Raw genomic sequence first — 13827 nt, forward strand, 5'->3', positions numbered from 1 at the left:
CAACCTTTGGATTGCTAGGGAGTCGTGGTATATGCACAACCATCCTTCCCGACCAACATCACTGCTTTTGTTTCTGTCTAAAGTATCTAGACCATTAGTACGTATTATATGTCTTGGAGGTGCAGAAAAATATGCGTAGTATGCTTCATATGGCTCTGAGGCCAGGCTGAATGAGCATAATGTGTAGACTGCAGAGTACATGTTATTAAAGGAATATTTTTGTTTGTGCACTCTGCTCTCATCTACTCAGAGCAAGAGAGAGTGAAAATGAAGAAGCCCATTAGAGGGAAAATATTTAGTAGTCAAGTTTGAATCAATTTGTTGTGATGCGGTTTTGTCTACACCACCTCATAAACATTTAATTTCAACTAAACGTGAGAAATTTTCAAAAATGTAAACATCTCATTATGGCTAGTACCCTCATTATCACCAGATTACGCCAGAAAAATAGAAGATGAAAAAACACAGCACTGTTGAGCATAACAAGCATGGGAAGCGTAAAGAGATTTGTAGTTGAAATATAATTAGGATGCTGGTGGGGGATGGTTTACAAGATGATCATGTGTACCAGTGGTTGCCATAGGAATCAGTTTCAGTGTGACCAGCTTTACCTCTAGATGCCTGGAAAGTATTACGCTACTGTGAAATCCCTAGGTAAATGCAATGGTAGGAGTCCAACCGGCTATGATAATGAACAGCATCTATAATGAAAGTGCTACTGTCTGGTGCCTGTTTGTGTGCTTGTGTACAGCAGCAACCATGACTGTAGTCGTGTGATATTCATTTCATTAACTGGGTCATTTAAAACGGCAACATGAAATCGGATTCCAATCACTAGAATCACTGCTCCACAGTTCCAGTTACTATGATGTTGGTGTGAGGCCTAATCAGTGGGAGCAGTTGAGCTCCTGGTCTGTAGAGAGAGCGTGGGGAGGAGAGGGAGGGAGTTAGAGAGGAGGGATAGGGAGAGACAGAGAGAGAGAGCAAGAGAGAAGGAGGGAGACTGGAGAGAGAGAGAGAGAGAGTTGGCTGTGGAGACTGGAGGGAGAGAGAATCCACTGCATTATTATTGTCACAAGCCGGCTCATAGCCTGTGACAAAAATGAGGGGACACGAACAACAGGTATAGGCCAATTAAAAGTGTTCTTTATTATAAACAAAACTATTAACTTTAAGCTAAGAAAAAGGAATGAGGTGTGGAAGTATCATAATGTAAGGTGTATGTAAAGTGCATGGATGCGTGAATATGTGTGTGTGAACATGACTGAGTGAAAACTATGCAAAACTACAAAGGAACAAACAAAACAGGATCATACCTGGAGGAGCAGAGAGAGAGAGGTGATTAGTGAAGCAGTTTTATACCCTGAGCCCAGGTGGCTCCAATCACTAACGACCCTCCTCTGCCTGCAGGAGGAACCGCCCCCTGCACTGCAGAGGAGGAGCCGTGACACCCCCCTCCTTAAAATGGTTGGCCCACCCTCAACCCAACTTCCTCCAACATATTCAAAACAATCCAAATTCCCCCAAAAACTAAAAAACTAAAAAAGGATACCAATCACGGCTCCTAGCAGTAGCCCCGTGTCCCCCAGCTGACTGTCGCCCCTCAAACTCAGCAGACCTGGTACCTGGGGAGCAATTTAAGAGGAAAGAGGCGCAGACAGCCCGTAGGTGTCAGCAGAGAAAAGATACAAGCTAGGTTAAAGGAGCACGGGACAGAGCATCAGCAATGATATTATCCTTACCACTAATGTGTCTGACCTCAGAAAAACAAGTGGGTTGTGGTCAGTGAACACAGTTAAAGGGGTCAAACCAGAACCAACATAGACCTCGAAGTGCTGTAAAGCCCAAATGAGACCTAAAGCCTCCTTTTCAATTACAGAATAGTTTTTCTGATACTTATTACATTTCCGGGAGAAGAAACTGACTGGACACTCAACCTTGTCATCATTCTCCTGGAGAAGCACAGCCCCAGCACCGATTTGACTGGCGTCTACCTGCAATTTGAAAGGTTTCCCAAAATGTGGTGCTGCCAACACAGGTGCCAAACACAAAAGAGCTTTAACTGCATCAAATGCCTCTTAACACTGGGTGGACCAGATAAATTCAGCCTTGGCCTTCAACAGATTGGTCAGAGGGGACACTACTACCGAAAAGTTTTTACAGAAAGCACGGTAGTACCCCGCCATTCCCAGGAAGCGCATCAGTTCTTTCTTTGTGGAGGGCTGTGGGAACTGCTTCACAGCCTGAACCTTGGCTTCCACGGGACAGACAAATCCCTGACCAACAACCTTGCCTAGGTATGTGACTGTGGCTTTGGCAAACTCACATTTTGCCAAATTAATAGTCAACCTGGCCCACACCAGTCTTTCGAACAGGGCTTGCACTCTCCGAACATTCTCCTCCCAAGAGTCTGAGTAGACGACCACGTCGTCCAAATACACGGCACACCCTTCCAGACCTGAGACCACCCGATTCATTAGCCTCTGGAAGGTGGCTGGAGCATTCCGCAAGCCGAAAGGCATCACTTTATAAGAGAACAAACTAGATGGAGTTATAAAGGCAGCAATCTCACAAGCTCTTTTGGTAAGTGGTACTTGCCAATATCCCTTTAAAAGATCAAATTTGCTAACATACTTTGCTGACCCAACTTGATCAATACAGTCCTCCATCCTAGGAAGAGGGTAAAGGTCTGCTTTAGTAACATTGTTAACTTTTCTATAATCAGTGCAAGGTCTGAAAGTGGAATCAGACTTTTTGACCAAAAGACAGGGTGAAGCCCAATTTGAACAACATGGCTCCGCAATACCATTGTCCAACATATACTGCACCTCTGTTTCCAGTTTCAATCTCTTCTCCTCAGACACACGATAAAATCTCTGTTTGATAGGCTTAGCATCTCCGATGTCTATATCACGCTCAATTAAGTGGGTTTGCGATGGAGTGTCAGAAAACAAAACAGGGTAGTTTCTAATAAGAGCTACCAATTCATCACATTTCTCAGAGTCTAAATGATCTACCAAAACCCCAAAGTTTTGCAAAGTCTGGGAGTTTTTCAACCGACCTTGTAAGACCTGGTTTGGCTTACTAGTGCGCTGACACGTATGACAAGTTTTAATAAACTGAGATACATCCCGCTTTAAACGTGGCCAGAAAAAATAACGAAGTATGCTATCATACGTTTTACGAACACCCATATGACCTGCCACATCACCATGTGAAGTTTGCAACACTTTATTTCGCAAAGTAGTAGGTACAACTATTTGAAAGACTGGTTCTCCTAGACCCTGATCATAGTGTGGAACCCATTTCCTGACCAACAACCCATCAAGAAGAAAATAACACTGAGCACTATTCCTCACCACTGGATCAGGAACAACTTTATCAAACAGATCAGCCAAAGTAGTATCGGCCTTTTGCTCAGCCATCAATGAATCTCTAGAACTAGTCAACTGTTCTGTCTGGAGTTTAACTGGCAACTCTAGACTTTCTGGCTTACTCTCAATTTCCTTACGAGAGGCCGCGCGGGTAACCGCACAAGCTGGAAATATCTCAGGAGACACAGTTTTGATTCGGAGATTCCCTTGCAGGGGACACTGAAGGTTGCTTCTACAAGGCTCTGCTAGGTAAAGCACAGCCTTATCTCAGCTCACTGGTCACCATAGCAGCACCCACCCGTAGCACGCGCTCCAGCAGGTATATTTCACTGTTCATCCCCAAAGCAAATTCTTCCTTTGGCCGCCTTTCCTTCCAGTTCTCTGTTGCCAATGACTGGAACGAACTGCAAAAAACACTGAGGCTGGAGACTCATATCTCCCTCACTAGAGCTTTAAGCACCAGCTGTCAGAGCAGCTCACAGATCACTGCACCTATAAATAGCCCACCCAACTACCTCATCCCCATACTGTATTTATTTATTCATCTTGCTCCTTTGCACCCCAGTATCTCTACTCACACATTCATCTTCTGCACATCTACCATTCCAGTGTTTAATTGCTATATTGTAATTACTTCGCCACCATGGCCTATTTATTGCCTTGCCTCCCTTATCCTACCTCATTTGCACACACTGTATATAGACTTTAATACTGTATTATTGACTGCATGTTTGTTTATTCCATGTGTAACTCTGTGTATGTGTCGAACTGCTTTGCTTTATCTTGGCCAGGTCGCAGTTGCAAATGAGAACTTGTTCTCAACTAGCCTACCTGGTTAAATAAAAGGTGAAAAAAAAATAATAATAATAAAAAAAAAAATAAACATTGCAGGAGTGGCTTCGGGACAAGTCTCTGAATGTCCTTGAGTGGCCCAGCCAGAGCCGGGACTTGAACTCAATCAAACATCTCTGGAGAGACCTGAAAATAGCTGTGCAGTGACGCTTCCCATCCAACATGACAGAGCTTGAGGATCTTCAAAGAAGAATGGGAGAAACTCCCCAAATACTGGTGTGCCAAGCTTGTAGCGTCATACCCGAGAAGACTCGAGGCTGTAATCACTGCCAAAGATATTTCAACAATGTACAGAGTAAAGGGTCTGAATGTGATATTTCAGTATTTATTTCTTTATACATTTGCAAAAATTCCTAAAAACCTGTTTTTGCTTTGTCATTATGGGGTATTGTGTGTTGATTGATGAGAAGAAAAAAAATGGAATCCATTTTAGAATAAGGCTGCAACGTAACAAAATGTGGAAAAAATCAATGGGTCTGAATACTTTTCAAATGCACTTTATATGAACGAATTGGTGAGGGCACTGGAACAGTCTGCAGCACCCGGCCTCACCCTACTAGAATCTGAAGTAAAATGTCTCCTGTTTACTGATGATCTGGTGCTTCTGTCTCCAACCAAGGAGGGCTTACAGCAGCACCTAGATATTCTGCACAGATTCTGTTAGACCTGGACCCTGACAGTACATCTCAGTAAAAATAGTGTACCAAAAAAGGTCCAGTTGCCAGGACCACAAATACAAATACCTCTAGACACCGTTGCCCTAGAGCACACAAAAAACTATATGTACCTCAACCTAAACATCAGCACCACAGGTAACTTCCACAAAGGTGTGAACGATCTGAGAGACAAGGCAAAAAGGACCTTCTATGCCATCAAAAGGAACATAAAATTTGACATACCAATTAGGATCTGGCAAAAAATACTTGCCCTTTATGGTTGTGAGGTCTGGGGTCCGCTCACCAACCCAGAATTGACAAAATGGGACAAACACCAAATTGAGACTCTGCATGCAGAATTCTGCAAAAATATCATCTGTGTACAACGTTAAACACGAAATGATGCGTGCAGAGCAGAATTAGGCCGTTACCCGCTAATGATCAAAATCAAGAAAAGAGATGTTAAATTCTACAACCACCTAAAAGGAAGCGATTCCCAATCCTTCCATAACAAAGCCATCGCCTACAGAGAGATGAACCTAGAGAACAGTCTCCTAAGCAAGCTGGTCCTGGGGCTCTGTTCACGAACACAAACAGAGCTCCATGACAGCAACACAATTAGACCCAACCAAATCATGAGGAATCGAAAAGATAGTTACTTGACACATGGAAAGAATTAACACAAAGCTTTGACTATGTACAGACTCAGTGAGCATAGCCTTGCTATTGACATATTTCCCTCAGATTACACAGACCCACAAAGAATTTGAAAAAAAAATCCACTCTTGATAGAGTCCTAAATCATTTGGGTGAAACAACACAAATACTACAGCGTGCCATCACAGCAGCAACCAGTGGAGCACATACACCATTGTAAATACAACCTATATTTATCTGTTTATTTGTTTTTCCTTTCGTATTTCAACTATTGTTACAACACTGTACAACTGTACAACACTGTTACAACACATAGCCAATAATATAACCTTTGAAATGTCTATATAATTATTTCACTTTTGTGAGTGTAATGTTTACTCTTAATTTCTGAATTGAGAAAGAGAGAGAGAGAGAAAGAGAGACATGTTTATTTATTTTCCCTTTTGTACTTTAACTATTTGTACATAATATGACATTTGAAATATCTTTATTATTTTGGAACTTTTGTGAGTGTAATGCTTTCTGTTAATTTTTATTGTTTATTTCACTTTTTATTATTATCTACTTCACTTGCTTTGACAATGTTTACATATGTTTACCATGCCAATAAAGCCCTTGAATTGAGTTGAGACACAGAGAGAGAGACAGAGAGACAGAGACAGAGAGCTAGCCAGGACAGCGCTGCATCTTCCATTAACAGCCAGGCTGCAGCTTTCCCTTGCCACAACCCTCACAAGAAAGATATGTGTTCCTATTTCCTCTACTTTGCTTTGTCAGAAAATGGTTTGGGACCGTGTTACACTTTTAGGGGACAACAATATAAAACAACATTCATTCACTGAACATACAGTACATACACAACTCTTCCTACATTTTGCATTTCAACATATTCTGTCTCATACAATTAATGTTTAGAACATCCAAACAAAACTTGGTGTATTCAAATGAAAGAGGGCAGCTCACTTTGACCGTTTCACTCTCCAAATCCTGAATTGTGTTCCATAATTCTAAAACGGTCTGATTTGTTTCATTACAGGTGCAAGCAGTTGACCTACCCAGAGGACCTCCCTCAGATCTCAGTGGTGTTCATCTTTGTGAATGAGGCCTTGTCGGTCATCTTGCGGTCCGTCCACAGCGTGGTCAACCACACCCCTGCACACCTTCTCAAGGAGATCATCCTGGTGGACGACAACAGTGACAGTGGTAAGACTTCTAGTCTAGATGCTTCTTCAGTTTAACCATCTAACTGTTCATTCCTTGTGGCTGTACTCAATCAATCAATCAATCAATTGAATTTATAAAGCCCTTTTTACATCAGCATTTGTTACAGTGCTGCTACTGTCTGCCGGCCTAGATATTAAAGAGCAAGCAAAACCAGAAGATTCTACTAGATTGTTTCCAATATTTCATTAGAAGAACCACAATCCCTGTGTTACTGCATTTTGTTTTGGCTTATTGCTCTACAAACATTACTTCTCCAATTCATGTTTGTCTCTTTAAAAGTGGAGGGTGGTGTCACAAACAAGAATTGCATCTGTTTGTGTGTGGGAAAAGTGCCAGAGGTGTCAATTCCCCTATAAAACAAACTAGTCAAGTTTCTTAACAATAAATACATGTCCAATTTAAGTGGGATTCTGTCTGTCTGTCTGTCTGTCTGTCTGTCTGTCTGTCTGTCTGTCTGTCTGTCTGTCTGTCTGTCTGTCTGTCTGTCTGTCTGTCTGTCTGTCTGTCTGTCTGTCTGTCTGTCTGTCTGTCTGTCTGTCTGTCTGTCTGTCTGTCTGTCTGTCTGTCTGTCTGTCTGTCTGTCTGTCTGTCTGTCTGTCTGTCTGTTCAGAGAAGAGAGGAGAATGAACGAGGGAAAAGTAGAGAGCGGGAGAGAGGGATGATGACCCCTCGGGGGTGTGCTCTTGAACACTGTTAGTGAGTTTAAAAATAACCAGAAAAAAACCTCCACTGTGATTTGGTCTGCGTGAGGTTTTGGTTGCTTCCACACACCTGCACGCCCCATGGCAGCCAGCCCTACTCAGCCACGACTCCCAGAAGCCTGCCTGTTTCAGTGGACAGGGACAATGAACTAGATTCCAACCGACACTTGGCCCTCCATCACTTGGCATGGAGTTGGGCTTAGTCCCAGCGTCCCCCAGGCTGGCGCAGAGAGGAGGCGCATAAATAACATCTTGAAAGAGGACCAAGTAAGAGTCAACATTGGCACATGCCTACTGTCCCCATAGAGGCAATAGGCAACCATTTAAACCAAACGAGGTAGACACAAATGGCAGCCGCTGCGTCAAAATACCAACCCACTTACTCCCCCCTCTCTGAATACCCCATTGTTTAATGGTTGTGATTGGTGAAGGTTATGTGTGCACATGTAGAAGCTGTTCTCTCCAGTGACATTAGACTATTAACATGCAGGCTTGGCTACTTGAGGCACAGCACAGTGGCATAATGAGTCACACACAGGGAACATGTTTTTCTTGTCTCTCTGACACATATCCTTTAGCTGGGACATTTATTGGTTGCTGAGAGGTTTCTTTTCAGGGTTGCTCCTTAGCCATAGCTGGGCGGGCAGGGGAGCTAAATGCATGTTCTACTTGATCAGGGTTTAGTCTAGCTGTGTATACCATACAGTAACAGTCCCAAACATTCATTCATTGTTCCAGCTCACAAAGTATTAGATGTAAACGGTTTAATGAGCCTGTTGGAATTCAAATCTATAGCAAAGAAAGGGGTATACCTAGTCAGTTGCATAACTGAATGTATTCAACCAAAATGTGTCTTCTGCATTTAACCCAACCCCTCTGAATCAGAGAGGTGCAGGGGGCTGCATTAATCAACATCATTGACACCTGGAGAGCAGTTCATGTTGTGTGTTAACTGCCTTGCTCAAGGGAAGAATGGCAGATTTTTCCACCTTGCCAGCTTGGGGATTCAAACCAGTGACCTTTCGGTTACTGGTCCAACACTCTTAACCGCTAGGCTACCTGCCTAACGCTAGGCATGTTCTCACTACCTTACCATTACCACCCTGAAATCCTATGGCTACCTGTACGGTGCAATATGTGTGAATTTCATGCTTCAAATGTTTATTTAATAAAAAAAATTATTTAACCTTTATTTAACCAGGTAAGCTAGTTGAGAACTAGTTCTCATTTACAACTGTGACCTGGCTGTCACGCCCTGGCCATAGAGAGGCTTTTATTCTCTATTTTGGTTAGGCCAGGGTGTGACTAGGGTGGGCATTCTAGTTTCTTTATTTCTATGTTTTCTATTTCTTTGTGTTTGGCCGGGTGTGGTTCTCAATCAGAGGCAGCTGTCTATCGTTGTCTCTGAATGAGAACCATACTTAGGTAGCCCTTTTTTCCACCTGTCTTTGTGGGAAGTTGACTTTGTTTAGCACATAGCCTTTGAGCTTCACGGTTTGTTTTTGTAGTGTTTATTGTTTTGTTCGGCGTCATTTTGATTAAATAAAAGAAAATGTAAGCTCACCACGCTTCACCTTGGTCCTCCTCCTTCAACGTCCGTGACACTGGCCAAGATAAAGCAAAGCAGTGCGAGACAAACAACAACACAGAGTTACACATGGAATAAACAAGCGTACAGTCAATAACACAATAGAAAAAAAGAAAGTCTATATACAGTGTGTGCAAATGGCGTGAGGAGGTAGGAAATAAATAGTCCATAGTAGCGAAGTAATTACAATTTAGCAGATTAACACTGGAGTGATAAATGAGCAGATGATGATGTACAAGTAGAGGTACTGGTGTGCAAAAGAGCAGAAAAGTAAATAAAAACAATATGGGGATGAGGTAGGTAGATTGGATGGGCTATTTACAGATGGACTATGTACAGATAGCTGATGTTTAAAGTTAGTGAGGGAAATTTAAGTCTCCAGCTTCAGCGATTTTTGCAATTCGTTCCCGTCACTGGCAGCAGAGAACTGGAAGGAAAGGCGGCTTTGGAGATGACCAGTGAGATATACCTGCTGGAGCGCGTGCTACGGGTGGATGTTGTTATCGTGACCAGTGAGCTGAGACAAGGCGGAGCTTTACATAGCATAGACTTATAGATGACCTGGAGCCATGGTGTGTCTGGCGACGAATATGTAGCGAGGGCCAGCCAACGAGAGCATACAGGTCAGTGGTGGGTGGTATAAGGGGCTGCATCCAGTTTGCTGAGTAGAGTGTTGGAAGCTATTTTGTAGATGACATCGCCGAAGTCGAGGATTGGTAGGATTGTCAGTTTTACTAGGGTAAGTTTGGCGGCGTGAGTGAAGGAGGCTTTGTTGTGAAATAGAAAGCCGATTTTGGATTGGAGATGTTTAATATGAGTCTGGAAGGAGAGTTTACAGTCTAGCCAGACACCTAGGTATTTGTAGTTGTCCACATATTCTAGGTCAGAACCGTCCAGGGTAGTGATGCTAGTCGGGCAGGCGGGCGGGTGCGGGCAGCGAACGGTTGAAAAGCATGCATTTGGTTTTACTAGCGTTTAAGAGCAGTTGGAGGCCACGGAAGGAGTGTTGTATGGCATCGAAGCTCATTTGGAGGTTAGTTAACACAGTGTCCAAAGAAGGGCCAGAAGTATACAGAATGGTGTCGTCTGCGTAGCGGTGGATCAGGGAATCACCCGCAGCAAGAGCGACATCATTGATATATACAGAGAAGAGAGTCAGCCTGAGAATTGAACCCTGTGGTACCCCCATAGAGACTGCCAGAGGTCCGGACAACAGGCCCTCCGATTTGACATCCTGGACTCTGTCTGCGAAGTAGTTGGTGAACCAGGCAAGGCAGTCATTTGAGAAACCAAGGCTATTGAGTCTACCGATAAGAATACGGTGATTGACAGAGTCGAAAGCCTTGGCCAGGTCGATGAATATGGCTGCACAGTACTGTCTTTTATCGATGGCGGTTATGATATCGTTTAGTACCTTGAGCGTGGCTGAGGTGCACCCGTGACCAGCTCGGAAACCAGATTGCACAGCGGAGAAGGTACGGTGGGATTCGAAATGGTCAGTGATCTGTTTATTAACTTGGCTTTCGAAGACTTTAGAGAGGCAGGGCAGGATATAGGTCGATAACAGTTTGCGTCTAGAGTGTCACCCCCTTTGAAGAGTGGCAGCTTTCCAATCTTTTGGGATCTCGGACGATACGAAAGAGAGGTTGAACAGACTTGTAATAGGGGTTGCAACAATGGAGGCGGATAATTTTAGAAAGAGAGGGTCCAGATTGTCTAGCCCAGCTGATTTGTACGGGTCCAGGTTTTGCAACTCTTTCAGAACATCTGCTATCTGGTTTTGGGTGAAGGAGAAGCTGGGGAGGCTTGGGCAAGTAGCTGTGGGGGGGGGGGGGGGGGGGGGGGTGGAGCTGTTGGCCGGGGTTGGGGTAGCCAGGAGGAAAGCATGGCCAGCCGTAGAGAAATGCTTATTGAAATTTTCGATGATCATGTATTTATCGGTGGTGACCGTGTTACCTAGCCTCAGTGCAGTGGGCAGCTGGGAAGAGGTGCTCTTGTTCTCCATGGACTTTACAGTGTCCCAAAACTTTTTGGAGTTAGAGCTACAGGATGCAAATTTCTCTCTGAAAAAGCTAGCCTTTGCTTTCCTGACTGACTGCATGTATTGGTTCCTGACTTCCCTGAACAGTTGCATGTCGCGGGGGCTATTAAATTAAAACTCATATTTTCTGTTTTGCACTGTCAATCCCTTTAAAACCTATTCCTTGGTCCATCATTTTCCGGTGCTGCCGATGCATTCCAACTTTCTATTTATTTGCTGTGCACCAGAGGGGATCCTTTAACATTTCTCCCTCCCAGCAAAACAGCCATGCAATTATTGCACTCTGTTGGGTTTCATCATCTTTTAGCTGCATCTGTGTAGCCACAGCTTGCACATAGGTCACAAACCTTTCTAGTAAACAAACATAAATGCGTCTACACACTCACATAAGCCAACAGGCAGGCACAGAGACACAGAGACATGCACCATACTGTCACGGTTAGTAACCTTCACCCCTACCATTAACCGAACCATAACTCTGACCTAACCTTATCCCTATTCTTAACCTTAACCATTTTCAATGTCAACTTCAAATAACATTTTATTTGTCACATACAAATTAGCCCTGGTGTTCTTTCAGTGGTTGATTTATGTGCGGAGCAGGCATCTGCTCCAGGCGTCTGCTCCAGGCTTCTGCTCCAGGCGTCTGCCCCATGCATCTGCTCCAGGCGTCTGCCCCAGGCGTCTGCTCCAGGCGTCTGCTCCAGGCGTCTGCTCCATGCGTCTGCTCCAGGCGTCTGCTCCAGGTCCCTGCTCCAGCCGTCTGCTCCGTTATAAAACTGTGCACGCCAATTGCCCGTATTATTCTTTCTCTCCCTCCCATAGAGGTCGAGTACTTAGCAACCTGATGGGAGAACCTCAAACACTTGTCAATCCTCCACAAACATTACATTGGGCTCAGTCAGTCAGTTAGTCTGCCATTTGTGGAATTGCTTGTTTACCTCACAGCCTTTATTTCCAGGGATGACAGTGACACGGAAAGAAAGCTAGGCTCATCCCTTGGAGTAGAGTAAGAGGGAGATAAAGTTTTTACAGTACAGAAAGAATAAGGTAATCTGTGTTGTGCTGGGTCGCTCTAGTTTTACTTACTCTATGTAACTCATGATGCTGAGCTCTGTTGTTCTTGGGGCAATTCATAACCCCATTCTTTTCAGAATAACAAATGTATTGTTGTATACCAGATTCAACACTTTCTGCAAGCTATTAATTTCAAATAAAATGTTAAAATAAAATGTTATTTGTCACATACGCAGAATACAACAGGTGCAGACCTTACCATGAAGTTCTTACTTACAGGCCCATTTGCAGTGAAGTCAATACTTGTCAGTGTTTCTGTTATCCAAAATAACTGATTCTCTTTCTCTTGTTTTTCCAGTGGAGCTGAAGTTCAATCTGGACCAGTATGTGAACAAGCGTTACCCAGGTCTGGTGAAGATCGTCCGCAACAGTAAGAGGGAAGGCCTGATCCGAGCCAGGATACACGGTTGGAATGCTGCAACCGCCCCGGTCGTAGGTTTCTTTGATGCCCATGTAGAGTTCAACACTGCCTGGTAAGTACTGTGCTTCATCTTCATACAGTATCTCCTCATTGTCCTTTTTACTCTTGGGGTTCATGTTAGAGTGCAATGGTTGTAGCCCTACATAATCGTAGATTAAATATGCGGGTCGCCCCTCAAGCATTTTGATTAAGCGTCAGCTAAACTGTGCTTACGCTATGAGGAATTGTTACTGAGGCAGCACATTCAGGGAACATGACCTCCATTTTGAATTAGTTAGAACAGTTAATAAGCTTTTCCTGAGGTTCAAACTCATCACTTCTGAACTGTGACTAATGGCCAATAGAAAAGACACTGTTTGAGTTTCAATTATGTTACCTGTACCGTACTGTAGGGTAAGTCGCTGAAATAAGCCTAAGCCTTGTTTTTACGGTGGTGGGACAATGAAATAAGAGATAACAGATTAAATGTTGTTTTTGCCACATTTTTTCACCCTCCTCCGGCCTTAGGCTTTAGTGTTATAAGCATGATGGAAATTACTTAAGGGGGTCTCAACCCAATGTCTGGCTGGCACCTATGCTTACCACCAAACAAGTCACTCAAGCGCCTTGTAATTGGCACCTAATTTGAGCCTGTCATCCTTTTCAAGACGTAGAGTGTGTGGTGTGTTCCTGGGGAAGCTGGGGGGAAGCTGGGAGAGGGCTGGAACCAAAGGTTTGGGTAATAAGTTCTTTGTCTGCCTCCCTGGCTGTAGCTCGGGCACTTCACCTAACAAGATACCACCGCTGCTTCATAACTGAAACATCAGCCAGAAAGGGAAGAGAAGACAACAAATATTTGCAGAATATATTTACTTATCGCTTCAATAAAATTGTGGTTAAATATCTTGTTCAAGAGTATTGAATTCTATAGTGTTATGAATAAAGCATAGAGTTTGACTGTAACATGAAAATCTAGGGCCTAGATTTACCAAGTCAGGTCACGTGGTCTGACTAGATTTACCAAGTCAGGTCACGTGGTCTGACTAGATTTACCAAGTCAGGTCACGTGGTCAGGAAAAAGTCCTGGTCTCCTCCTCACTACTTATGAATAAACAACTGTGCGATTCCAACACAGATTTGACTATAATAAACAGCATACAACTGAAAAAGACATACACAAATATGAGTACAGATAGTATCATACAAAATCAAACCAAATCACATATTGCCACAGACAGTCCATCTACTGTGATCTGA

At 43.6% G+C, this 13827-nt stretch overlaps 1 protein-coding gene across 1 annotated transcript in view; it reads left to right on the forward strand.

Moving 5' to 3' along the window:
• The window catches only part of galnt9 (polypeptide N-acetylgalactosaminyltransferase 9), a 131630-nt gene that overhangs the window by 33483 nt on the left and 84320 nt on the right, over positions 1–13827 (forward strand). The window contains exons 3-4 of the mRNA XM_071352713.1: positions 6576–6742; positions 12469–12643. Coding sequence (XP_071208814.1) covers positions 6576–6742; positions 12469–12643 — 342 coding nt within the window. The remainder of the gene's footprint in view (positions 1–6575; positions 6743–12468; positions 12644–13827) is intronic.

Source organism: Salvelinus alpinus, chromosome 19 (genome assembly GCF_045679555.1).
Source record: "Salvelinus alpinus chromosome 19, SLU_Salpinus.1, whole genome shotgun sequence".
NCBI classification, from domain to species: Eukaryota; Metazoa; Chordata; class Actinopteri; order Salmoniformes; family Salmonidae; genus Salvelinus; species Salvelinus alpinus.